Source organism: Pararge aegeria, chromosome 26 (assembly GCF_905163445.1).
Source record: "Pararge aegeria chromosome 26, ilParAegt1.1, whole genome shotgun sequence".
NCBI classification, from domain to species: Eukaryota; Metazoa; Arthropoda; class Insecta; order Lepidoptera; family Nymphalidae; genus Pararge; species Pararge aegeria.
The window spans coordinates 3,974,200-4,001,961 of NC_053205.1; the positions used below are offsets into that span (position 1 = coordinate 3,974,200).

Sequence of the window (27,762 nt, forward strand, 5' to 3'; positions counted from 1 at the left end):
ACCGAATTGGTATACGAGGTAAGAAATGGTACATGCCGTTGCTCACACACATGATTGATCTTGCCGAACATAATGCATGGCAGTTATATAAAATAAATCATGGAAAACTGGATCATCTTGGCTTTCGCAGAAGGGTAGCAATTGCTTTGATTGAATCAAACAGAAAAAATGCCAAAAGAGGGCCTAGCCGACCCTCCCATCATGAACATGCTGATAGTCGTAAAGACCAAATGAATCATCTGGTTATTCCTCAATCGAAGCAAACGCACTGTCGTCAATGTCACAAAAAATGTTTGACACGTTGCAAGAAATGTGATGTTGGAGTGTGTGTCAAGTGTTTTGAAACATATCATTCATAAATAGTGTTAATCTAGTAAATTACATATAACAATGGGTAATATAATCAATAGTTATCTAATAAACTACACTTTTTGATTACATTCTGTTTTGTCATAAATGGTCTTTTATTTCCTCTTATTATCCTACTGTCCTACATATAGGACGGCTGTTTCCCTGAAAGCCTTACACTTAATTTTTTTTTCATAATTTTTTTTATGTTGCATAAGATCTAATAAACTAAATAATGTAACTTTTTTCAAAATTTTCAGAAAATTTTAGTTTCAGGCTTATCTGGGTTAAACTAAGGACGGTAGTAAGCATGATAACAGGGCCATTGCCCACTAAAAAAACACCCTTACATTTTAGGTATAACCGACAGTCCTCTGTGCAGAGTATGCATGGAGGCAGATGAAACACCGACACACGTAAGACACACACACGATGGAACGGAGTGGCAGAACAACGCGCAGAATACCTCGGCTCCCCAGCATCACTCCCTGAAGCTCACTGAGACTTGGACCTGCTAAGCTTCTGGAGCAAGCTCGACTGGCTGGAGTGACCCAGCGGGGAGCCGTACCAGTGGCACTACGTACAGAAGGTCCCGGTTAGGGTTCATTCCGGAAAATCGTTGGGAATGAACCGGGAAATCGTTGGGCTTTGTTCCCGGGAAATCAAGCTCGAGAAAAGTCGAGAACTCGAGAAATCATGTTTCGTTATAGATATTAACGTTTTCTTTCATGATGATTTTTTGTTTAGTTTAATAGAAGCTAATTTTGTTCATAATTTCTAAATAACCAGCCATTATAATTATAAGTTTAAATAATATTATTTCTGTATTTTTTTTTTTAAAGTTAATTAGCTTATTAAGATTAATATTTTTGAATATAATCAATAAAAGTTTTATGATTAATTTGATACTATTATTTGAGAGAAAAACCACTGAATTTGTTGACGTTATTGGAACCAAATAATATGAGAAAACGTACGTGAATGTAAATTTCTCGACAACCCGAGAAGACTCGAGAAATTAGCCTCGAGAATTCTCGAGACACGAGAAATTGAAAAGCTCGAGAAATCATGAACCCTAGTCCCGGTCAACCAAGTACAGAGACAATCCCAGGAGATGAAGAAAAATGTATGATGGGTCCTTTGTGTTTTACTACATCCAAATTAAAAAATAATAGCATTTTATCATTGGAGCCTTAGCCTTACCATTAAGAAGTTACTCACCATATTGGGTCTCACTTTCATCACAATCCATTTCCTCGATAGCATTGGGGGGGTGAAGTCCTGTTTCATAAATAGTGCCATCTGGAATACACGAGATAGAATTTTTGAATCAAAAGCTATGGAGGGTAGAGGTAAGGAGAGTCATCTTATATGGGAGAAAAGTTGAAAAAGTGTCCAGTTGTTGCGCTAAATAACAGTTCAAAAATCCTCCACAATGGCGCTGGTGGATGCACAGGGTATGGTATGAATGTAGCAATCGTAGATGAATTGAAGTATGCCGAGTTAAAAAATTTAATGTCATTATCGACTAAAGTAGTTAATTATTGAGAATTTCAACAACTTACGTTGTACAAAATATTGTGGTAAATATAACCTTACAGATTTATTATAACCAAACGTGCGTTTAGAGTGATTTTATTTCGTAAACAGTAAATAGTACGGTATTTATATTTGGCGCTTCTTTTAAGAGTTACCCTGATGCAAATGTGGCGCCATCCTAATTTAATACATTTTGACGACACTTTTTCATATACACAGATGACTCTCCTTACCTCTACCCTCCATATCAAAAGCTCATCAACTTCTACCTACAGATTAAAAACAGCTTAGAACCACAGAATTAAGAATGAATGAATAAATGAATACACTTTTATTGTACACCAAAGAAACGATAAAAAAGCTTGGCTGTGAATTGCTCTAGCTTCATAGCTTAATATAAATTTACTGGAAGATGGTGATAACAAAAAAAAAATTTACCCGGCTAAGTTTGTCGTGGGCTCTTCTTAGACCAGGGCGCGTTTGGAACCCTCGTAGCTTTAGATTTAAGTTGGCGAACGAAGTTATCACCATCCCGTTACAATTATGTAAACAAATATGTATGAACGCTTCATAAGTGCCTGTGATAGGCCTACATGAATAAAGAAATTTTGAATTTTGAAAAAAAAAAGTAGTTACAGAGATATAAATGCAAAGCGAGAGAGTACAATTTGGTGGTCTTATTTACATAGCGATATCTTCCAGGCAACCAAAGGCGTAAAAGGAAAAAACGTGGAAAAGAGTTAGGTGGTGTAATCAATAAGATTTAAAAATTATGCAAATACATAACTATAATATATATATATATTATGTATATATTATATATATATACATAAAAATATTACATATAAATACAAATAAGATATAAACATACATGAAATTACCTATAATTAATGTAAACTACTAACAATCGTATACAAAATATATAAATACTAGCGGACCCCAGCGCCATCTGTCGGGCTGATTTGTGAATCTAAACCATCCAGGGCGCCACCCGAACGCATACCAAAAAATTCATTCAAATCGGCCCAGCCGTTTAAGAGGAGTTCAGTGACATACACACGCACACAAGAAATATATATATAAAGATGTAAATATATATAACATAAATACTTATATCAATATATAACATATAACATCCTCAATTTATATGAAATACAAGAATATAAGAATGTACAGAACCCACATTCCGCTATTATTACATGCAGTGCACTGTGTCCCAAACCAGTGAAAAACGCCCCACGTACATCTCACTTCACACCTGCGGAATGTTGCTAGCACACAAAACTTTGCCCATTTTCCACATTTTATCATGAACGGTTAGAACTTTTAAGGTAAAATAATTCCATCTGCTAAAAAGAGTGAAGTGACTAACCACCTGTTTGTGAAACTAAAGTGGACTGGTTTTTGATGCTTCAATATTAATTGTATATACAGCTATATATATATATAGATAATAATGTTTATAATACTCCCTTCAATTCAGGTCTTTAAAATCAAATAATTTCTTCTCAAAATAAACTCTTGAATATCTTTTTTAAATGTCACTTATCACTGTAAAAAACTTTGGTGATTTTAAGAAAAGGTTCGTTATATGAACTCTAGAAAAGAGTTCTTTACATATAGGTATATATAGCTATATATATGTATGTTCTTAACTTTGTGCATAGAATATAATACTGATTAAGTCCAGTTTGGTGGGCTATGGCATAAAACCTTCTCACTCTGAGGGGCAACCTATACTGTGTTATGGGCCAATACTGGCTCAATACATTCTAACTTAGATGAATGTTTGTTCTGATATAGAACAAATTCTGTGTCTGTTCTGTGTACAAATGAGAATTCTGACGATGTGATTTCTCACCCTCAAAAGAATACCTCGTAAACTTAATGCTGCTGTAACTTTAAACTAAATATGTGTAAAAATTAATTTAAAACAACGCTGTTGTTTTAATAAATCTGCATTAGTATATATATTAATAGATATTACAGTTTCTGAACACCCATTACCCTTGTCACTCATAATACATTTTGCAACAGTGTGTCCTGCAGCATATAAATTGAGTACCTTCAAGGCAAGAGTGACTAGCCGTTTTCTAAGCAAGCGTGCTCCAATTCTGATCTTCATCATTGCTTTATAACAGGCATGATTGAGCCTCTGAATTACAGATTTAAGAACATACGGAATCCAACTAATGTTGCCAAAACCCCTCCACTTTAGTAGTGTTTCTTGAACAGGTGGTTAATCACTTTATTTATTTAGCAGTTGACAGTAATTATTTTACCTATAATGTTCTAAACGTTTACCATAAAATGAGTAAAATAGGAAAGTTTATGAGCTACCAACATTCTGCTGGTGTGAAGTGAGACATGCTCGGGGCGTTTTCTCTTTTTTAGACTCACTGCACCGCATGCAATATTAGCTGAAAGAGGATTCTGTATATTCGTAATTCTATGGCTGGAATAATGTTAATAAAAAAACATTTAAAGTACTAAACATTAAATTTTTTTGCCAGGCAAAGATCACTTTTTAGCGATAAGGCAAATTTCACAACTAGTAGGTGCCGCTATTAGTTATAAGTGTTTCTTGGTCGGCAATATTACCCAATTAATAAAAAAAAAAATTTTATACTAGTAGTTAAACTTACTATAAAGAATATAGATAAAAACAGACTCGAATAAGCCGTGTTCGGCGTAGTACTTTTTGCAGCAATTTAGTTAATTCCCTGCGGTTTCTCGTAAAAAAGCTGAGAGGACCGATCGTTAAGGTAAGGTTCTTAAATACCTTGCAAAAGAAAATAAGCATGTTTTCTTACGTTCTTGCTGTGATATTTCAGCCCGGAAGTATCACCGGCATTACTCTATTAATTAATAAAGTATACACAATTACTTATGGGCACTCACTTTATCGAATTTTCAGCGTTTTCAAGGCATTTCTTTTTGATATTATTATTTGTGAACACAATTCTAAAAAAATCTGAAAGGCAAAATCAGATTTTTATAAATAACCTGTAAGTTGGTGTATTACGAAACTTGTGTTATGAATCGATTCATCGCAACCGTCGCTATCAACATTCATAAATTTAATGACAGAATTATTGCATTAGCTTTATCGATATGCATTTTTAAAAGACAACTTGAAAGGTTTTTTTATATATCAAATGCCTCTTTCTTTAGTTTATTTTATAACCAATACTAATTGTAGGCACCCCAAAAATGTGATTATCGCTTTCGTTGCAATAAGTTTCGTAATAACAGCTGTTTCAAGGCTCATAACTTGTCAAAGTGACAGATCCATAGACAAGTGACATTTAGCACAGACTATTGATCTAAATGCCGGCAGTATCTAGCAAATTTCTATTTCAACTTATTTTAATTTTACATTATTCGGTATAGCTAATCTGAGTAACATATTAAATCAATGTAGACAATGCTAAAGGGTTTGTCTTTTGTAACAATTTATTCACCTCCATTATGAAATGGTATACAAATAAAATATATATGGTATATATATAAAATCTTATAATTTTCGCCGCTTCATAACTTTTTGTGATGTAAAAATTAAATAAAAGTCCCATGTGTTCCACGTACAAATATACTACCTACCTACTTCTAAAGTCCAAAATTAAATACACTTTAGTTATATGATGGTTTTATGCGACTGAGGTTGAAAGAAAACTAATTTTGTGTACAAATGATTTTTATTTACTTATAACTTTGTATAAATAATATTATTAACATTTAACATATAAATAAAATGCATTGGTAACTAGGTACAACATAGTTGTCTTAAAAATTACCCCTTTCCAGTAAAATTGCACTATAAATATATATTTTTGTATAAAACCAATGCTGTCGCTAAATTGATGAACACAAAGATGTCATTTAAACTATGTTGACAGTTAATACTAAAGTTAAAACTGAATTATTATTATAAAAAGAAAGTTTTAAGTAAGTACCTTTTTTACGAGTTTTTCTTTTAAATATTTATTTTTAAAAGATGTTTTTGTTCTTTTTGGGTAATAGTATCATCAAGCAATGAAAAAACACGTTGTTTAAGCGTATTTAGAAGATACAGGGTGGCCGCTCAGTTGACGTCATAAAAAAAATTTTGGTCCGGTATGTGGTGGGGTACTCGGATGACCCCCATGAATGTTCCGCGATTTTTTATAGTTTCGGAGATATGATTTTCTTTTCGATTTTTTGAGGAATTTCAAAATGACCATCTTTAAAAAATTAAAAAAAAAAGCAAAATACTTTTTAGTTTTTTTTTTGGCGTTTGAATTCTCATGAGTTGTAGTTTTATGCATAAAATAATCAGCTTCGTAGCTTTGATGAAATTTAGGAAAATGGTCTAGATATCTGAATTATTACTTAGATTTTTAATTTAAAGTTGAAAATGTAAGTTAAGCTATTAACTTAAATTTAAATGGGGGTGATTCGGATACCCCACAATATACCGGACCTAAATTTTTTTTTATGACGTCAACTGACCGGCCAGCCTGTATATCTGCGGTGTTTTACTGTTATTTTACTGTTCCTTAAGGAAGAAGATTGAACTATATTTGGAGCTGTAAATATAATGTTGGAAGATTTGTATACCACTCTTAAATAACTGAATTGACAAGTATAAATATACTACATATACTGAGCAGCATAAAAATAGCGCATATGCAGTTTTGGAAATAACTACTTTAACAACTGTCAATTAAGGTTCATTTTTGTTTGGTGTGTGTATACCAAAATGGCGGCAACATTTATTTATATAAATTGGTCCCATAGTTTTACATTATATAGTATAAAATACTAATTAGTATATTAAAATTAAGTTATTAAGTACGTTAATACAACATTTAACACTAAAAATAATATATTATCATCATCATATCAACCCATTCCCGGCCAACTACAGAGCACGGGTTCCCTCCCACAATGAGAAGGGGTTATGGCCACAGTCCACCACGCTGGCCCAGTGCGGATTGGTGGACTCCACACACCTTTGAGAACATTATGGAGAACACTCAGGCATGCATATTTCCGCACAATGTTTTCCTTCACCTCTGTAGCAATTGATAGTTTAATTACTTAAAACAAAACGCACATAACTTAGAAAAGTTAGAGGTAAAGTCGAGCTCATACCCACTGGACTATCACCGCTACATTCTATATTATATTATAGTAAATTCTAATTAAAAAAACAAACAAAATGTAAAATCACAAAACTTTAAAGTACATTATACGTTTAAGGGTCAAAACCATCCACCATTTTAAATATTAAGCAAGTGTCGAGGTACAATGTATCTCAACTATGCCACTCTTGCCTTATAGAATAGTCGCCAATTTAAAAAAGTGTGACCGTATTTATGAAAAAAATATAAATTGTTGACAAGATTTTTAGCACTTCTTCATACTACACACAACATTTCTTTTTACTAGTTTAACGGGTACATACCACGACAATATTTTGGATTTGTCGATGTCGTGACCACGATCCATGCAACTGGGTCGAAATATCGACAAAATAGCACTGTTGTTGTTGATAACAACAAAATAAATAAATATACTATGCCAATACACACATCGCCATCTAGCCCCAAAGTAAGCATAGCTTGTGTTATGGGTACTAAGATGACTGATGAATAATTATATGAATAATATACATAAATACTTATAATATACAGATAAACACCCAGACACTAAAAAAACATTCATGTTCATCACACAAACATTGTCCAGTTGTGGGAATAGAACCCACGGCCTTGGCTCAGAAAGCAGGGTCGCTGCCCACTGCGCCAATCTGCCGTCGTAAAATTCCTTATTGTACAACATAAAATGATAACTGGTATATTTCATAGAAATTGAATAATCTATCGTTTACGCTTGTTAATTTAAAACTGTTTTTTTTAACACTGTTGTTGTTAACAACAAAAAAAATATTTTTATTAAACCTTACAATTTCACTTCTTTAAGATTATGTATTCCTAGTACATGGCTTTTTGCCAATTCCCAATAGTTCCATACCTTTTAAGACGTAATTTTAACCACCCAAAGCCTTAATATCCTCTTGCACAGGAGAGGGCGATCTAGAACTTCGACCCACAGCACTGCTTCAAAAGCGGGTTGGCGGGCTTAATACTATTATTATCACATGAATTTTTCAAGAGTGAACATGTCAAAAAGTTTATTTCACGCCTTTGAAAAGGAAGTTTGGAGTTAAGGTAATTAAATAGTTTGACACAATTAATTCATATGGATTTTTCCACTCGTTTTATCTGTTTTCTAATGTCGTAATACAATTCACCTAAAATAAATCACAAACCTTATAACTTGGCCTTATTGTCTAAACCGTTGATTCCGTACAACAGAAACTGAGCCACAAACGATGCGACTCTCTCAGGATGGATCACGTGCAAGTCGTGGTTACCAAAAACTTCGCGTAGCCTGTGATTGTTATTGGGGAATGCTTTCTCGTCAAACAAAAATGGCGTCTCTTTGTATTTGCCGCTCTTGTTAGACGCATCGGCAATTATAGTTAGAATTGGTATTTTAATGTTTGTAAACAATTTTCTTATATAATCAGGCGATATTGGAGGGTAAGTCAATATTTCTATGCGTTCGTCGAAGGTGAATCTGAAATAAATAATATTAAAGATATATTCTGCTGTTCCTGTTGATCCCCCGGGGACCGTACATTTTTCCGAGATATAAAATAGCCTAAAAATTACTGACTGAGTTAACTTCTAGAATTTTACCGAACCAAAACAAGCTCATTATCTTTATTTATAAACACGCTAGGGTTTATCGGAACGCATTTTTATAGAGTCAACTTGTATTTAATGTTTTATTTATTTAGCAACGCACCCCGTGAAGACAGTTGCCCAATTCGTCTCCCCGGGGCTAGTAAAAGAACTTAACAATAAGTAATAATTTAAAAAAAAATAATAAAAATAAACATAAAAATAAGAATTAAAAAAAAAAACACAGTAATAATAACAATAACCAAAAATTCAATAATAATAAAAACAAAACATTCAAACATGTAATTATTATCTTAGATCACCTACTCTCTTATAACATTTGAATTTATTTATTTTATTAATTTTATTCAATCAATCGTCAAAATCATACAACAGTCCACCGCTGTACTAAAGGCCTCTTCCAACGGGAGGGTTGACCCGTTATCACCACGCTGGGCGTTGGAGACGGGTTGGTGGCCGCAGTAGATGGTGATAGCACAGAGAACGATGCTGCCCGCTCTCCGTTATATTTCCTTAGTCGCGACACCCGCGAAAAGAGTTGGGGGTGGTGACAACTGTAATCTAATCCGCCTTTATCACACGTCACACTTTTTATTACTAATTGTAATCAACAATCTACCACTGAGATTATTTAATTACAGACTTTACAAACGCCGAAGAGTTGTGTTCTAAAATAAAACTACTCACCGAACAAGACCGTCACCCGCCGGTTCTGAAACTCTAACCAGTGTTTCCTCCGCGGCTTGCTCGGTGAAACCCCTTCGCTTTACTAATTTTCCTATTGCCTGCAGATGGAAAAATAATGTTTAGAGTTGTCAATGTTAATGTAATAATGTATAAAGGCTGGAGGTAGCCAAGTAGGTGCTGATAGCCTAGTAAGAGCGTTGATAGCCTAGTTAGACCATTGATAGTCTAGTAAGAGCGTTTATAGCATAGTAAGAGCGTTGATAGCCTAGTTAGACCATTGATAGTCTAGTAAGAGCGTTTATAGCATAGTAAGAGCGTTGATAGCCTAGTTAGACCATTGATAGTCTAGTAAGAGCGTTTATAGCATAGTAAGAGCGTTGATAGCCTAGTTAGACCATTGATAGTCTAGTAAGAGCGTTTATAGCCTAGTAAGAGCGTTGATAGCCTAGTTAGACCATTGATAGTCTAGTAAGAGCGTTTATAGCCTAGTAAGAGCGTTGATGGCCTAGTTAACCCATTGGTAGTCTAGTAAGAGCGTTTTTAGCCTAGTAAGAGCGTTGATAGCCTAGTTAGAGCGTTTATAGCCTAGTAAGACGGTTGATAGCCTAGTAAGAGCGTTGATAGCCTAGTAAGAGCGTTGATAGCCTAGTTAGACCATTGATAGTTAGTAAGAGCGTTTATAGCCTAGTAAGAGCGTTGATAGCCTAGTTAAACCATTGATAGTCTAGTAAGAGCGTTTATAGCCTAGTAAGAGCGTTGATGGCTTAGTTAGAGCTTTTATAGCCTATTTAGACCGTTTATAGCCTAGTTAGACCGTTTATAGCCTAGTAATGAGCGTTGATAGCCTAGTAAGAGCGTTGATAGGCTTGTAAGAGCGTTGATAGTCTAGTAAGAGCGTTTATAGCCTATTAAGAGCGTTGATAGCCTAGTAAGACCATTGATAGCCTAGTGAGACCGTTGATAGCTTAGAGCGTTTATAGCCTAATAAGAGAGTTGATAGCCTAGTAAGAGCGTTGATAGGCTATTAAGAGTGTTGATAGCCTAGTGACAGCGTTGATAGCACAGTAGGAGCATTGATAGCCTAGTGGTTTACACTTCAGCCTTCTTTTCAGGGGGAACGAGTTCGTTCCCAAAGCTCTAACTTTTTCTGAGGTATGTGCGTTATTAGGGGTTCGTACTTCAAAAGGAAAAAAAAGGAACACTTATAGAATCACTTTGTCTGCCAAGACCCGTAATTAACACGGACGCGCGAGTTGAAATTAAATTATTATTTCATAGCAATAAATATAAAATGACAATATAAAAAAGTACGTATTAATGTCGCTCACAAAATATCTTGTCCATCGATTATGCTAATACTTTGCATAGTAGATGGACAATGTCAATTGATTGCCCCGAATAAACATCAAAATGTAATACCTAATGTATATTTACTTACCTCTTCTCTAGTATACCTCGGCTTGTCAGCGTTTTGACGACTAAATCGCTCGTAATTGTCAAAATAGCTCTTAAATGATACATTGTACCTGAAAAAAATATTGAATATCACATAGGTTTCCTGACGATAACCAATGAAAACCGGTGTACGAATAAACCCGAACCCGATTCGACCCGGGTATTTGTTACCCCGTAATAGATGTATTATCTTCATTTTAAAAATGTAAATATACATTTTTAATAATAAAAAATAATTAATAAATTTAAAAAAAAAAATTGTACCCAACAATGGGATAGCTGAGCGTAATGATCTCCACACAATTATTCAAAATGCGGGACAAGCCCGTGACAGCGCTGCACAAAAACCATCAATAATTTTTCTTGATTTATTTGAAGTACAGAAGGAGTGGCTCGCGGTGTAACTCTGTACTGTCTACGGCGCCCAGGTTGGGAAGCCCTGCTATAGACCGTAATCAGTGGGCATGACACCAGCATTATATCCCCGGGGAAAGAATAAAAATGTATCGTCTCCTACAGCTTTATCAACTCTCAGAGCACTGACGCACAAGTGGAAATAATATTGAAATAATATTAAACGGAGGTAAACTTCTCCCATTCTCTCCTTCATGTTCCCGTTTAGCAGGTCGACACGATAATTATATTCCTTGTCAGGGGATATAATCGGGGGATATAATACTTTGTCTCCTGCCTAAAAAAGAAACCTGAGCTGCAAGCAAAAGAAGAATACTAAAATATCCGGTCGGCATAGCAGACCTATTCTGACCAATCTGTACAAAAAAAAATCTTACCAATTAGAGAATTTTTCTACCGGCACCACAAATCCGATGGTGATTGGGTCCAATTGAATAATTTTAGTGATTTTTCCCGGATATGAGATGTTGTATATGTACCCTGGAAATGAAATTACTTTTTTAATATTTTTAATAAAGTCTATTATTTTTTGTTGTTGTCAACAACAACAATTTAGAAAAATGTTTTTTTCAACAACAACAATACAGCAAAATTTTAGTTCTTGTAAACTTATTGTTATGAGTGTTAATTGTACAGAATTCGAACAAAATATACACTTTTTTTTTTTCATAAATTATTTCTTACCGAGAGTACATCCCATGGAATGTCCCAAATAAATGAAGCTGTCCCATCTAAAGTGCTTGACCACCACCTGTATGCTGTACACGAGGTCGTATAAGCTGATCATAAGCCCCGGGGGCATGGGATCTGACTTCCCATTACCTGGTAGCTCCATACCTACAATGGTAAAGAATTAAACAAAGAACACATTACTTACCACCCAGTGTTTCTTCTAATATACACTATGTTTTCTGAGAATAGAGTTAGAGAATATTCGGTACTAGCCCGTAGTTAGAAAGTTGGCGGTGTCAGCCTCCGTGCCTCGGAGAGCACGTAAAGCAGTAGGTCCAGGTTATTATCACCTTATTGAAGTAATAATGATTTCACCAACCCGCATTCGAGCAGCTTGGTGGGCGTATTCTCTAAAACTGTCTCTCCTGTCGAGGTTTGTGCCCAGCTGTGAGACGTTGCAAAAGTGCTAAATTAATTAATGAAATAATTGACAACTTATTATACAAAGAGTGTGGTTTGCTCAGAGACAGCTGTTTGTTTTAAATGTCATCTTACATCAGCATAAAAATATACCTTATTCACATATCGAGACTCTTGTAGCTTGCGTACCCCTACATTTGCCTTTACAAAACGGTTTTGCTACTTTTTGGGCCCCTACTTGTATAATAAGCTTAACGCAGAAGTGTTCATTCATAACTTACCACTCATTCAGTGTAAGAATAAAGTAACATCATTTTTTACACTTAGTAAATCTTACGAAGAAACAGAAGATTTCTTACAAACTTTAATTTAATTTACCTGATTGTCATTGTTACGTGAACCCTACCCAAAAAATTGTATAACACAATAACACGCACACACACACACCCGCACACTCACACACATATACACACACATACACACACACACACACACATACACTTTACTAACTATTTTTTTATTTCCTTTTTTTCTTTTAAGTTACAATTAAAGTTACATAATAGTAATGTCTTAATTTCAATCTTACTATGTATGTTCCGGGGGCGAGGGCTGGTTATCCTTAACACAGATAAAATCTAGCTAGGGTAGCCAGTTCGTCAACTCATTATATGTGCAATTTTGATGAAAGAAATAAACGATATTATTATTATTATTATTATTTGTATACTCATTGAGAGTACCGGCGTGCTAGCAAAACGCTGGCTAAGAGGGGACTCTGCAACGCACTTTCGTTGCCCTGTCTGCCAGGCGTCCAAGTAGGCTTATTTTATTATTATTATTTACCTCATCATCATCATCATTTTAAATAGTTTTTTTTTACCAGAGAATAATAATACATATTTAATTGATTGTTGTTATGGCACTAGGCAGAATTTGCAATTCTAGCACTGTTTAATTTTTTGTGAATATAACAATGAATTGCTGGTGTGTCTTATGAATAAATAAATAAATACTTTAAACTCTTTGCACATGCTAAACCAGTGTTTCCCAACATAGATAACCATTTGTAAACCGGTGTATACACACTATAGATAGTGAAAAATTATTCCTTTTAATACTGAACAAAATTTAGCATATCGATTGTACCCATCCCGTTATCGATATGCACGTCTACAATTCTTACGCACATCACTACACGCCTACACACCTCTCCATAAGACCTAAAGACAGATAAATATGATTTGTGACCCAAAGCCTTAATTTAAAATGTGTCGACTATAGTAATACACACCTATGTACTTATACACCTATGTATACATACCTATGTAATAGTATTTCTTTGGTAATAGTTTAATGAGGGGTCTGAAGCTGGCAGCAGAGTCCTTGGCTCCATGGCAAACCAACACTGGTGGGTCACAGCAATCGCCCCATGCTACGACTGTAATAAATTATTATTGTTATTATTACAAATACAAGAACACATTATAAAAAAATTAAGGATAGGCATTGTAAGAGTTCTAAAAAGCCTATAGCCCATCCACAAATACAACTGACGGTTCAGGCCAGACCAGTCCAGATGGCCCAGGAACAAAAGAAAAAGAAGATGCCCTGTGCATACCCTCTATGCACGCTACTGTTCGCTAACATATTTGCTTGGACTGACAACACCAACACGTCAAAAATTTCATGAGTTGAAAACATGAGGGGACTTATTATAACTACTTTTCTGGTGATAAAGCCATTGATTGGCAAATTGTTGGAATATCTTATTTTAATTCTTCTTCTTTAGGTGCTTCTCCAACTAGTGAAGGTTGGCCGTCAGTTTTTGATACTTTTCCTTTTCTCTCGCGAGGCTAAACAGCTGGGCGGCACTCGCGATCCCAGTCCACTCCCTTATATTGCGCAACCAAGACTTCCTCTTGCGACCGATGCGTCTCTTTCCAGCAACTTTGCCCATCATTATCAGTTGCAGTAGCCTGTATCTATCATGCCGAAGCACATGCCCTAGATAAGCAACTTTTTTCTTTTTGACGGTCTTCCAAAGTTCGCGCTGACAACCAACTCGTCACAAGACTTCCTCTTTGGTAACCTTTTGAGTCCAACTAATTTTCAGCATGCGTCGATAGGCCCACATCTCGAATGCTTCTAGACGTTTCCTGAGATCCTCTTTGATGGTCCAGGATTCGCATCCGTAAAGAAGTATTGGCCATACGTAACAATGTAGAAGGCGTTTTCGTAATGCGATGTTTAGGCGGTGGCTAGTGAGCACTTTTTTCATGCTTTGAAAAGCACTACGGGCGACTTCTATCCGGGTTTTAATTTCTGTTTTACTGTCCCATTTTTCAGTCAGCCAAGTGCCTAGATATTTATACCTCTGCACTCTCTCCAATACTTGCCTAGCAACTCTAAACTCTAACTCAATACCTGGAACATGTTTGATCGAAGAGGAAAAGGCTAAAAATATTAACTTAATTCGAACTAAGAGTTCTGATGTTAAATACAAAATAGTAAAATAACAGGAAGGAAAAATTTTAAAGGCAAGTTTAGAATTACATGTAGTTTATGATCAAATTGATGCAATTTTTTTCATATAAATGTATCTAGTATTGACCTATAGGCTTATAAAATTTCAATTGTTTTTAACCAACAAAAAATGTAGCTTACTACTTATACATACGTTACTAAATGTTTTAGTTTACTAGCTGCCAGCAATTTTTTTTCATTTTCATTTTTTTTCATTTTTCACAAATCCTGTGGGAAATGCTTGTTTTACCAGGATAAAAAGTAGCCTATGATACACTCCGTCCTTTCATCTAACTCTGTGCCAAAAATCAAGTCAGTTGCTTAGTTAAGATATGAAGTAAGGACAAACAAAGAAAAACTTTTGCATCTAATGTATCCCTTCAGTTGACCGAAGCTGGGACCTCCCGCTTATAAGATCACAGCAGCGACCACTGCGCTAGGGATTTTTTTTAACTATCTCTATGGAAAAAATATATTGATAACACAATTTATGAATGATAATCATCAGAGTCATCATCAACATCATTATCATGGACACATGTCTCTCGGAATACAAAATAACAGAATTATAACAAATTTTGTTTTATATGTTATGTACGTACGTGTGTATTGTTCTGTAGTTTTTGTGCATAATTGTATGGTAAACTAGTTTTATTTTTGAAAAAGCTATTTTTGTAACTTTGTGTTGTATAGGTTTTTGGATTAAATAATATGTACGGCTGAACGAGATAATACTTACTGCATAATCGGCCCCACGGAGCTTGAATAAACCATTCTTTCTCTAGAGTCATTTTAATTTAAAAAAATCTATAATTTAAAATTGTACACAATTAATTTTAATGTTATTTACTTGACACTATAGTTTAATGTGCATTTATTTTAATATATATAAGTTGTAAGTATTTTTGACCTTCGTAAAGATAAGTAATCATCAAATTCATAAATACGAAATTCAGAAGTTTACAAAAATTGAATCAGAACTGTTAACAGCTGAGAACGCACAACATTGAACTTTGGATATATGTCATAGAGGTAAGTAGCACAGACTATAGATTTTGTCATGATAAATCCATTAAGGATACAAACACTACGGTTATGGTTACACAAAAATAACATAATGTGTAGGTACCTGTTATAACCACCACCATGCTCCGATACCATGTCCTTGCTCTGTCTCATCGCCTATCTTTATTAAATGTGGTAAAATTGCAAATAAAAGTATGGAAGCAAAGAGAATACAAACCTAAATTATATATAATGTATTTTCTCTTTGACGAACTTATTTTTAATACGGCTTTCGGCTCTTTGGTGCGTACGTTTATCATAATTTTGATTTCTAGTATCATCATCTCTTTTAGTATGCGATCGACTTTAATTATTGGCCGGGTTTTCAGTTTCAAACGATCACTGACTTGCAAAAATAATATGAATAGGTAATTAACTTGTAAAATATAAAAATTTAAATGAAAGGTTATTCTATATTAACCATTTTCCATACCTATACCTTGCAGATATTATTATCGTACAGCGATAAAAGAAAAATACGAGATAAGATTTTATATTATGCTAGGTCTCTGATAAGCAAACGTCATGAATATCAAACTATATATTTAGATAACAATTATTAAATACTAGTAGTTGCTATACGTATCACTTCGGGTTGCCATTAGCTTAATACATCCCTCTGCTGAGCACAGGACGCCTAGACCCACCACGCTTCTCCAAAGCGGGTTCGTGGGTTCTAACTATTATTATGTTGCGACTTAACGTGCTATCCGAGGCAAATGGGTGGACACCGCAAACTGCCTTGGGCTTTTACTGAGAGCTTTTAAAAGAAAAATCCAATACCTAATATTTCTAAGCTCTTAATATTTCTTTTTCTTATTTCGAATCTCGAATCCGACGTTATGATCCGTAGTGTAATGGTTATATAATGGCGGGAAAAGTCTATAATACACGAGTACAGCTACTTTTTTAAACATTTAAACATCGAACATAGCCAAAGGACTATAGAATGTCTAATTTTGTAATAAAAAATCCAAATAGTAACCACTTTCTTTTTTTATTTTCGACAGTGTAATGACATTTCGGGAGACGGAAAAGGAAGTGATCATAAAGGCGCCATGGGGAAATATTGCGGGTAAGTCGTTCGTCTTCGTATAACAGACAGCATAATTAATATAGTTTGCATTAACAGTGGCGTTCCTAGTTTCTTGAATTAGAGCAGGCCCAGTTACATATAGGCCTCATTTGACGCATCATGTAGCTTTATAAGGCAATTGTTGTTGTGACAAATGACAAACGTCAACTCATCTTTGAAAAACACTACGATAATGGTCCACACGCGAATTATGATTATGATTAGAAATTACGATTCGGAAAAGGATATGGGACACCATTAAACCTGAGAAAACAAAACATTTATTTTTGACAATTTTAATAGCCGGACCAAGGAGATGACCCTGATGGTAATTGGAATACTATCGTTTATATACTATCGCGTTCATACATGTCGTCATCATCATCAGCCTATCTCAGTCCACTGCTGGACTAAGGCCTCTTCATTCGCACGCCATCTCGGTCTATTGCTGGTTAGCTGCATCCAGTTCTTCCGTACTGCCTTTACAATATTATCTCTCCATCGAGCTGGTGGTCGGCCAATGCTTCTGTGTCCAGTGCGCGGTTTCCAATCCAGAATCACTCGGCTCCACCGCCGTCCAGTTCCATTTCAGGGCCGCTGCTCTTTGAACGATGTCAGTGATTCCAGTTCGGTTTCTGATCTCTACGTTGGGAATCTTATCTAATAGAGACAAACCTAACATCGCACTTTCCATTGCCCGCTGAGCCACTTTGAGCCGGTGCACCACCTTCTTTGTAAGGGTCCAAGGGTATGTTTACATAATTGTAAGGGAAGGATGGAATATATAACACGTAAGGATGCAATGCCGTGCTCGCTGTTCTGTGGTAGAACGGAGGAACAAGATTGTGAACTTCCTGAGCACACACACAGAGGTATCATCACCATCATCTCAACCAATTGACGTCGACTGCTGGACATAGGTCTTTTGTAGGGAGTTCCACAATAGCCGCTTCTACCTGAGCCGCTCGCCTCCAGCGGCTCCCAGCGACTCGCCTGATGTCATATGTCCACCAGCGGGCCGACCTACGCTGCGCTTACCGTTGCGGGGTCGCCAATCCAGCACCTTAAGACCCCAACGTCCATCGGTTCTCCGGGCTATGTGCCCCGCCCAGAGGTTTTAAAAAACGGATTAACAGACAACATTGCGACGGCGCTGTAAACTATGTAAATAAATAAATAAATATATACAATAAACACATCGCCATCTAGCCCCAAAGTAAGCGTAGCTTGTGTTATGGGTACTAAGATAGCTGATGAATATTTTTATGAATATAATACACATAAATACTTATAATATACAGATAAACACCCGGACACTGAAAACATTCTTTCAAGTTGTGGGAATCGTACCCACGGCCTTGGACGCAGAAAGCAGGGTCGCTGCCCACTGCGCCAACCGGCTGTCAAATCTGTATGTAGTTTCGTCTGTGTCGTCGCCTGGCACTGCACTGCAACAATGCTTACTTTGCGACGGAATTGAGCATGGCGGTAGTAGTCACGAAAAGTTCTACAACTTAGTTGAAATGTTTCAGGTTTAACATGGGGTCAGCCATCGGATCCGCCCGTATTGCTAGCACCTGGCCGTATCGAACCCTGCTCAGCTTTTCGCCCTCTGGTCCATAAACTCCCGCAGAAGTTTTATTACGTAGCGATAGATTTTCCAGGCAACGGATTCTCCGATCATTTCCCGAAAGGCTTACGTTTCACGACATACGATTTCATACCGACAGTTTTGAAAGTGGTCGAGCATTTTGGTTGGGAGAGATTCGCTTATATCGGCCATTCTCTCGGCGCGGCTGTGGGTGAGTTTACCTACTTTTTAATATTATCTCAACATATAATACCACTTTGTTTGACCACTAAAGTATTAATATATACTCGTATTATAGTTGCCAGCGCTCTCCTCTTCACATGAACGAATTTATTGTACACTAGCTGTTGCCCGCGACTTCGTCTGCGTTTGATATTGTTTTTGTGATGTGGCATTAAATTAATTGTTTATCTAAAAAAAATTGAAGTATTCAGTATGGCTAAGCCTTAAATGAGGGGTTTGCTGCTGTCCGCTGAGGAGTTATTTCCTCTATCTCCAACCACAGTTTGGGCAAATTGAAACACATATTATAACCTCTGTAGTACAAAAATAATTATTTAAATCGGTTATAATTTGAAGGAGTTATGGTGTAAAATCGTCTCCCAAAGGAAACGAGCTTACTGTCGGGATAAAAAGTAAGTATCCTATATTACTTCTAACACTTCCAAGAATATGTGTAAAAAGTTTCATGATGATCGGTTGAATAGTTTTTGCGTGAAAGCATAACAAACAAACTTACATTGACATTTATAATATTAGTAGGGATTAACAATATTGACGGACATAGGTCTTTTGTAGTTTTTTTCTTAATTTTTTTTTTATTCTACTACATGTTAGCCCTTGACTGAAATCTCACCTGGTGGTAAGGTGGTAAGCTGAAAGTGTAGGCAAATTTGAACGTTAATTCAATGGAAATAAGATCTAAGTTTGTTGTTCAATTATTTGCATACTCGAAAACGACTTAGATTGCGAGCAAGCCAATCTTGCACTAAGGCTACTTGAACATCGGAGTGAAATAGATCTTATTTCCATTTGAATAAAACACAAGTTTGCCTACAATTCTTTCGTAGCTCGGATTTTTGACAGGACGTTTGTAAAACAAAAATCAGAACGACTCTTAAAGAGATTTGAGACGAAAAGCTAGACGAAGACGAAGACGAATTTAAACATTTTAAAAAAGGAGGAGGTTCTAAATTCGGTTGTAATATTTTTTTATGTTTGTTAGCTCAGAACTCTGTATATAGTATTGCACGACTCATGATGCGAAGCATCAGAGAGTGCTTTACGATCGAAAAATTTTTTTCGCCTCATTTCGGCGGCTATTTTTATTATTATAGTAGTTCACGGAATCAAGATATTTTACATACTATTGTCGAGATAATTTAATGGAGATAAATTCCATACTTTTAAAAAATTGATTTACTGCAATAGAATTGGAAAAAAACACCAAAATAGGTCAAAAAATGTTCCTGTCCGTCATGTGTGAAACCCGAAAACACTCTAACTTGTGAAAAAATCCATTATTTGAGTTAAATTAAAAAAAAAAAAATTCTAATCGACGATTGTAGGTCACTGAATGCGAATGATTAATTAATTCAGTGTAGTTTAATTGCAATTAATAAAAAACGAAAACTGCAAGACTGTATATCTATATTTATCCATGTAAAATTAACATGGATGGTGATATATCTATTATGTACATTTTATTCCACCACGGGGCGCCTGTGCATCACTTTCCTAGTACAGCTGTTTTAAAATTTTTTTTTTTTCTTTTTTTTTTTTATATTTTTCAATATTTGATAATTAAATGAGCATTATGAGTCGTGCACTTTTGGATTTTCCAATTATTTTTTTTTACTTTGAGGATACAGAGTTTGACATGGGAAAGGACTCCTCGATTGCTAGTGAGCAAATCGTAAGACAACATTTCCCAGTTGTTATGTTCTTTTTTTAGTGACAGAACTATAATCTATATCTATACTTATAATAAATCTGTAACTGGAAGATTTCTGTACATTCAATATATTTTGAAAATTTTAACCGGGGGACGCTTTATAATCGATACAGAGTCCAAAACGGATTTTTAATTAATTTTTGTCTGTCTGTCTGTCTATCTGTCGGTCCGGACATCACACGAAAATTTCGAACGGAACGGAACGGATTTAAATAAAATTTCATAGCTCCGTTAAATTCGAACCGATTTTAATAATTATTTTTTTATTTTAAAGTGTATACTATAAAACATGTAGTGTCTAATTTCAATGAAGATCTGATAAATATTGTCGGAGATAAAGAACATAACTCTTCACAAATAACAGCAAGTAGCAAGGCATATGGGACAACGTTCGAATGCATGCGTACCATACTGTATGCGTACTTTATATTATAAATGCGAAAGTTTGTGAGGGTGGATGTATGGATGTATCTATGTATGTATGTATGTATAAACTAAAATAATGACAACTTACTAACTCAGTATACCACGTAAAGTAATAGTGGGTACATAGAAGATTATGGTGTTAGCATATCTATTCTAGCTTCTCGATTTACTGATACGCGGACGAAGTCGCGAGGGTCCGCTAGTAATCCTTACTTACTAACTTTACTTTACTTAATATTATAAATGTGAATGTGAGTTTGTTTGTTACGCTTTCACGCAAAAACTACTAAACCGATCATCATGAAACTTTGTACACATATTTCTGAAGGTATTAGAATTAATATAGGATTTTTTTTATCCCGAAATTAAGCTCAGTTCTTTTGGGAGAGGGGTAGAAGCCTTAAGGTGTTTGACGATTTTACACCATAGATAACCGATTTAAATAATAACTATTGTACTTTAGAGGTTATAATGTGTGTTTAATTTTGCCCAAATTTCGTGTAGATCTGAAGAATGTGATTGGAGATTGAGGACACAACTCCTCAGCGGATGGCAGCCAACCCGTCATTTAAGGCTTAGCTATCCTAAATACATAAAGTGCGTAGAATTAAACCTAAATCGAACTTAACATGGCTTTTGAAAAACAAAAAAAAACGCAGACGAAGTCGCGGGCAACAGCTAGTATTATATAACTATAATGATAAATAATAAATAATAAATAAATAAATATACTACGACAATACACACATCACCATCTAGCCCCAAAGTAAGCGTAGCTTGTGTTATGGGTACTAAGATAGCTGTTGAATATCTTTATGAATATAATACATATAAATACTTATAATATACAGATAAATACCCAGACACTGAAAAACAATCATGTTCATCACACAAACATTTTCCAGTTGTGGGAATCGAACCCACGGCCTTGGACTCAGAAAGCAGGGTCGCTGCCCACTGCGCCAATCGGCCGCCATTTATCGGCAATGATAATGGTGATAACTTAAGATCAGGTCTTACTGGTTGATATTTGTCAGGTAAGTTCTTCGAAATGGCGTACCCGGGTCGTATGACACGCATAGTGGAACTGGATCCCGTACCAGCGTACCATACGGTGGCGTACCACGAGATCGCCAAATGGTACGAGAGGATGTACGGGGGTCATTATTCCGATGAGGCGTACCGGAAACACACCGGTGGGAAGGAAAAGGCGCCTTTGTATACCTACCAACAGGTATTATATACTTTAGCATAAAAAATCGATTGTCTGTAAATTCGGTTTACTGACGATAGTTAAACGTGACAATGTCATAAGAGAATACTTATGGAGTGGTTGCATTTTTCAAAAGAAAATTTTAATTTTAATTGTTTGATAGATATTTTGTATGGACATAGAAAGTAGATAGATTGAAATCACAATTGAATTGATCAAGTTACATTTATTTGTACGCATGAATACAATTATGTCAATTTTTTTTACAATGTACATAGTTTCTATAATCATCGTTGCTATAAACAATTGACACCACATTCACTTTTCACTGCACTTCATACTTGACGAAAACATGTAAATGTATTATTGTATAGCAGCTGTCCACGCTGACATTGTGCCTCTTTGTCGCTCGTTCCGCGCTCTCGCTTGCACTTCAAGTCTTAAATGGAACGCCTCGGAGCGAGGTAACGCCGCATGTTGTCATGTTTTTTCGTGCGTGCAGCCGGCTCCACCGTATTATAAGACGTTGTCACGTCAAAAAATGTGTGTGTGTATTACACACGTAGGAAGTGAAACTTCTGTATGACATTTATAAAACAAATATATACCATAATCACACACACTTGTTGAATGTATTAGAAGTTATGTACACGCGTTAGAAGTTATACTTCTTTGCCGTTACAAGATAAAAATCTTTTCAAAAATTGTATCTTGTTCTACGTTTGTAGAGAAAAAGGTATTTAATACATTGAAAGTTTTATTATAACACATTATATAGTTCTCATTATCAGACTTACAAGTTTCACTGAACATTAAAATTTGAGATTTTTGTACAATTGAACCAATTACAACACCGGAATGAGCCCGCAGACTTTGAGAACTGAATGTGTACACTGTCAATCCTTATAGCTAACTTCAGGATGCAGGTTTTTTGTGAAAGTGCGCGCGCATCGTAAAAAGTGAGCTGACGAACGATATATTCCCATCTCAGTTTCGCAACTACCTTCATCCTGTTAAAATCGTGTAACCATGTGCGCGCGCATTTCGTTACATTGTATAATTTCACTCCCATGATTTTTTCCTAACGCCGCTAAAGAAGTATAACTTCAAAAAGGTTTAAATACATACTTCCGTTAGAAGTTCACTGGAATTGGAATAAACTTTTAAGTATTCTTTTTGCCATTTACATTATGAATTTTTTTTCGCCAATCACTTATTGAAATATCATTTTTCACGTCACTACTTACTGAGTTTTAGAAATGAACAAGGCGCGTAACAGAAATACGTGATTTAACTAACGTGACTACGTTTATTTAGATAGGATTTTGCTCATTGTTAGCGCACCTTTAGAAATAAATATGGCGCGTTAAATAAAGGTGACTTATTGGATAGAAGCAGGTGTTACTTTGCGGAAATCCATGATATATTATCAAAATTAAGCTTAATTTGCTATACTCCGCGAAAAGCAGGAGAATCTGAACAACAATGAACAATGAACAACTGTTAAATACACTTAACAGTTGTTCATTGTAAAGTCAACATCTCCTGAGGATGCTCCGGTTTCGGAGCGAAACGTGCGTAGAGGGTATATTGCCGAAGATCTGTTTGGTGTGGAGTATAACGATTGAAGAAATTATAAATTACACCATAGAGATTTTCCTGCTTTTCGCGGAGTATAGCAAATTAAGCTTAATTTTGATAGTATAAATGTGACATTGCTACAAAATTTCTCCTATACCGTACCGTTTTACTTCAATAACAACAGTTGTAATAAGTATCTATATAATCGTTTATTTGGCGCAGTGGGTAACGACTCTGCTTTCTGAGTCCAAGACAGCCCCATTCTCCCACAAATGAAAAATGTTTGTGTGATGAACATGAATATTTTTCAGTAGCTGTGTGTTTATCGTAAAATATTCATCAGTCATCTTTGTATGCGCCAAGTTATATTAAGTTATTTAAGATTTTTATTTTGAATGAGTGGACTGTATTTTTGCGGTAAATTGGTGTACAAAAGAAAGATACAAAGGAATCAGAGCACAAGGAAGACAGCACTTACTTGACCTTATTTTTCATGGGTATCCGGTAGGAGCACGCCGTCCGTTGATCCAAATATTCCTCACGAAGTCTTCTCTTCTCGAACACCACCACTTATTTTATATTTCGGCACACACATAAATATAGAATTATGCTTAAAAGGATCTTATTGAAACTTCTAAGATATATTATGATATTTTATGGCTTATTTTCAGGCAGCCAGTAAACTCGTATTGCCCGTTACTTTTTGCAATGGGAAAGCAAGTCGTCCGCAAACGTCTTAATCGTTTGCTTCCGTTAATTTAAGTGACAGCTCTGCGTTCTAGTGTTTTTGAGGCGTATGAGGGCGCCAGTCTCTTCACGGAGAATCGTTCAGTGCTGTTTTAGGTTGGATATGGGAGAATAGGAACACCAATGAAATTTTAAATTATTATTTAAGACTTAATTATAACTTGGCGCAACCAATCTTAGTACCCATAACACAAGCTACGCTTATTTGGGTGTGATGTGTGAAGAAACCAAGAAAGCAGGGTATCTGCCCATTGCGCCAGTCGGCCGCCAATGAATGTCGGGAATAAACAATGATGAATTATTCGTTTTAGGCCAAGGAGATGTTTATTAAAGTACAGGGTCTTACCGACGAAGCAGCGGATTGCAATTTGGAACGACTGTTGGAGCCTATGGGCGATGGCCTTTATAGGTACTCGTAACTTTTTATTTTTCACTACATATTCTAACGGTACAGTTGGAAAATGCCGTGTGCTGATTACAGATCAAAATATCGTTGTGGGGTTGTCACAGCGACAGCGACTACGGAATATATCGGTGACTACGGAAGATATAGCTATACGGAATATAGCTTCCTTTGTGTGTTAATATAATATTAAAGGATAATGGAAACTGCGAACAAACGTGCGAAATAGCGTTCACACAGTGCACGCATTAACGAGGCCTCAACGCGTTACTGTAGTGTGGCTAGGTCGCGTGGTGTTCATTTTTTCATATCAACCGATAGACGTCCACAGCTGGACATAAGTCTTTTGTAGGGAGTTCCAAATTCCACGGTTCTGTGCCGCTTGGATCCAGCGGCTACCTGCGACGCGCTTTATGTCGTCTGTCCACCTCGTTTGGGGTCGACCAACGCTGCGTTTACTAGTTCGGGGCTGCCATTCCAGCACCTTGGGGCCCCAACGTCCATCCTTTCTCCGAACGATGTGCCCGGCCCATTGCCACTTCAGCTTCGCGACTTGTTGAGCTATGTCGGTGACTCTGGTTCTTCTACGAATCTGCACATTTCTAATTTGATCGCGTAGAGATACTCCGAGCATAGCTCTCTCCATCGCCCGCTTGGTTTGTACCATGTACCTATGTAATTAAGGGCATTAAAAACGGGGTCGACCAAAGGCACGATAGGCAGATGAAATTGAGAGTGTGGCTGGCTAGAACTGGCTTGAAAAAGCCCTAAACAGAGCTGAGTGGCAGAAAATGGAGCAGGCCTTTACACACAAGGGGTCCTTGGTTTCATAACTCAATTTGTCACAAAGAAAAAACGTAACAAATTTGCAATAGATAACAATATAAGTTCTTATCTATTTTAATATTTATTATGTATTTCTTTGGTTTATATTTTCAATGAGGGAAAAATAAAAATTCTTTTTTTATTTTAATATTTATTATGTTTTTCTTTTGTTTATATTTTCAATGAGGGAAAAATAAAAAGCTTTTTTTATTTTTATTTATTTTATAATATGATCCACTGCGATCGCAATCCTCTCTGCCCAGCGCAATGATTACGTTCAATCTTTCTCATTGGGTGACTATTTTTGATGTAAATTAAGTTTGGATGGGTATAGAACCGACCGATGTACAGTTAAAACGGGCATTAGTAACCATCATCTCTGACCAGCGAAGAATATCTTTATTTTATCAGAAAAACGTATACCTATATTTCATCGGTGTGAAGCCCTATCTCCCGCGGTAGTTAAACTGTGTTACAGGAGGCAATGTCTTCCCTATATCTATGGTCTTATTAACAAACGTTTGACAATTTAACAGGCAAAATTATATAAAGCAAACTTAACTTAAACTGCACATCGTCTGAGAATAGTAAAGAAATCCTTTGTGGGGATGGGTATAAGCTTTTATAACATGATACCGAAGGTAATATTAGATATAGGTACCTTTACCCAAGTTTAAACAATATATTAAAACACATTTAACAAATCGTGGTTACTACACGATATATGAATTTCTTAACGACAAGGCTGCTTGGAAGCAGGCCACTCCGCTCTCATCTCTCACAAAACAGAAAAATTCTGAAGATTGTTAAACTCAAAAATGATGTTGGAAAAGAGCAATCTGCTGAGTTTCTTGCCGGCTCTTCTCAGTGCAATCTGCCTTCCGAACCGGTGGTAGAGTCACTACAAACAGACTGACTTGACGTTTCAAAAGTGCTTATTAATTAGGCCTACTTGAAATAAATGAATTTTGAAAGAAAAAAAAAAAATTAAAATAAAAAAAGAATGATTTTGTAATTTTTTCGTTTTAATTTTAATTTGTAATTTGTTTTATTTAAATTTATATTAGATTACTTGCGATCTCTTTCATTGGGTGGCGTCTTAGTTCAGTGAAGGAATGCTTTGTTGATGCAAGTCCAGTTTGTATGGTTATACTCGTAGGAAAATTTGTGTGATGCGTACGTTCCAGTGCTAAACCAGCCTCCTTATTCCAGATTAACGTACGACCAACGTATGAAAAGCCCCTTCGTACTGCCGTTCACGGCGGAAAACCTACGAGCAATGTACACACAGACAGACGTACCAACTTTGGCTATACTAGCCCAAGAATTGGTAGATCGGGGCTTGTACACGCATGTTCCCTTCGTGTCGGATGAAAACGCTTGGCCGAACGGGAATTATAGATATAAAGTGGTACCTGGGAACCACGACTTGCATGTGAACACCCCGGGGGCTATTTCTGATGACGTCGCCAGTTTTCTACTTGAGGGTTACCCGAAGATGTCGAAATTGTAATTTTCTAGCAAAAGATCGTGTATGGCAACTCATTTGTGTATATTGCTAAGCACATAATTACGAACATATGGCAACCGTATACGCAAGTACTATTGACGCATCAAAAACCACTCCACTTTAGTAGCGCTTCTCAAACAGGCGGTTTGTTACTTCACTTCATTTAGCAGTTGACAGTAATTATTTAACTTCTAATGTTCTAAACGTTTACCATAAAATGGGGAAACATTTCGCGGGTGTGAAGTGAGACACACGCGGGGCTTTTTTACTGTTTTAGACGCAATGCACTGCACGCAAACAGCTTAATGAGGGTTATTATATCTTCTTGATTATGTATTGCTAAGTTATAATGCGTAAATAAATAATTTTACTCTAGTAGTATGATTTATTTTTACTGTTACGTACGTTGTACGAATTTTTAATGTTGCTAAACTCAGCGAGACCTTAGAGCTATTAAACATAAACAGACGTACCAACTTTATCTATATTGGCCTACAAGACATGGTAGATCAGTCAGGGTGTGTACACACTTAGGTAATGTATATCGGATAAGAACGCT

At 35.9% G+C, this 27,762-nt stretch overlaps 3 protein-coding genes across 6 annotated transcripts in view; 1 reads left to right on the forward strand and 2 right to left on the reverse strand.

Moving 5' to 3' along the window:
- The window catches only part of LOC120635287, a 31,145-nt gene extending 26,003 nt beyond the window's left edge, over positions 1-5,142 (reverse strand). The window contains exons 1-3 of one of the 3 annotated variants that reach the window (XM_039906258.1): positions 5,094-5,142; positions 4,789-4,861; positions 1,570-1,650 (exon numbers count right to left, since the gene is read on the reverse strand). In XM_039906258.1, coding sequence (XP_039762192.1) covers positions 1,570-1,650 — 81 coding nt within the window. In that variant the 5' untranslated portion in view covers positions 4,789-4,861; positions 5,094-5,142. The other 2 variants (XM_039906255.1, XM_039906256.1) reach the window with 2 other exon arrangements.
- Positions 5,143-8,128: 2,986 nt separating this feature from the next.
- On the reverse strand, positions 8,129-15,797 carry LOC120635405 (serine hydrolase-like protein 2). Its single transcript, XM_039906414.1, has 7 exons — positions 15,553-15,797; positions 13,612-13,728; positions 11,883-12,035; positions 11,576-11,678; positions 10,768-10,855; positions 9,330-9,427; positions 8,129-8,514 (listed from the first exon to the last, which is right to left on the reverse strand). The coding sequence occupies exons 1-7, from the start codon at positions 15,602-15,604 to the stop codon at positions 8,205-8,207; spliced, it is 921 nt and encodes a 306-aa protein (XP_039762348.1). The 5' UTR covers positions 15,605-15,797; the 3' UTR covers positions 8,129-8,204.
- Positions 15,798-16,137: 340 nt separating this feature from the next.
- LOC120635404 (serine hydrolase-like protein) lies at positions 16,138-27,578 on the forward strand. 2 transcript variants are annotated; one of them, XM_039906412.1, is made up of 6 exons: positions 16,138-16,246; positions 16,889-16,953; positions 18,486-18,755; positions 21,962-22,158; positions 24,777-24,874; positions 26,906-27,578. In XM_039906412.1, exons 1-6 carry the CDS (start codon positions 16,173-16,175, stop codon positions 27,204-27,206), a joined length of 1,005 nt encoding a protein of 334 aa, XP_039762346.1. In that variant the 5' UTR covers positions 16,138-16,172; the 3' UTR covers positions 27,207-27,578. The 2 variants fall into 2 exon arrangements, with proteins under 2 accessions (XP_039762346.1, XP_039762347.1); XM_039906413.1 differs by lacking the exon at positions 16,138-16,246 and adding an exon at positions 16,465-16,543.
- Positions 27,579-27,762: the final 184 nt, after the last annotated feature.

Bases quoted from the DNA above. Each gene is read 5' to 3' on its own strand.
- LOC120635405 (XM_039906414.1), bottom strand. From the start codon at position 15,604: ATGACTCTAGAGAAAGAATGGTTTATTCAAGCTCCGTGGGGCCGATTA. The intron at 13,729-15,552 runs GTAAGTATTATC...AATTTATTACAG, and splicing joins TCCGTGGGGCCGATTATGCA to TCGTAGCATGGGGCGATTGC. The intron at 12,036-13,611 runs GTATGTATACAT...TTACCATTGTAG, and splicing joins AAAGAAATACTATTACATAG to GTATGGAGCTACCAGGTAAT.
- LOC120635404 (XM_039906412.1), top strand. From the start codon at position 16,173: ATGCGATCGACTTTAATTATTGGCCGGGTTTTCAGTTTCAAACGATCA. The intron at 16,954-18,485 runs GTAAGTCGTTCG...GAAATGTTTCAG, and splicing joins GCCATGGGGAAATATTGCGG to GTTTAACATGGGGTCAGCCA. The intron at 22,159-24,776 runs GTATTATATACT...TATTCGTTTTAG, and splicing joins CTTTGTATACCTACCAACAG to GCCAAGGAGATGTTTATTAA.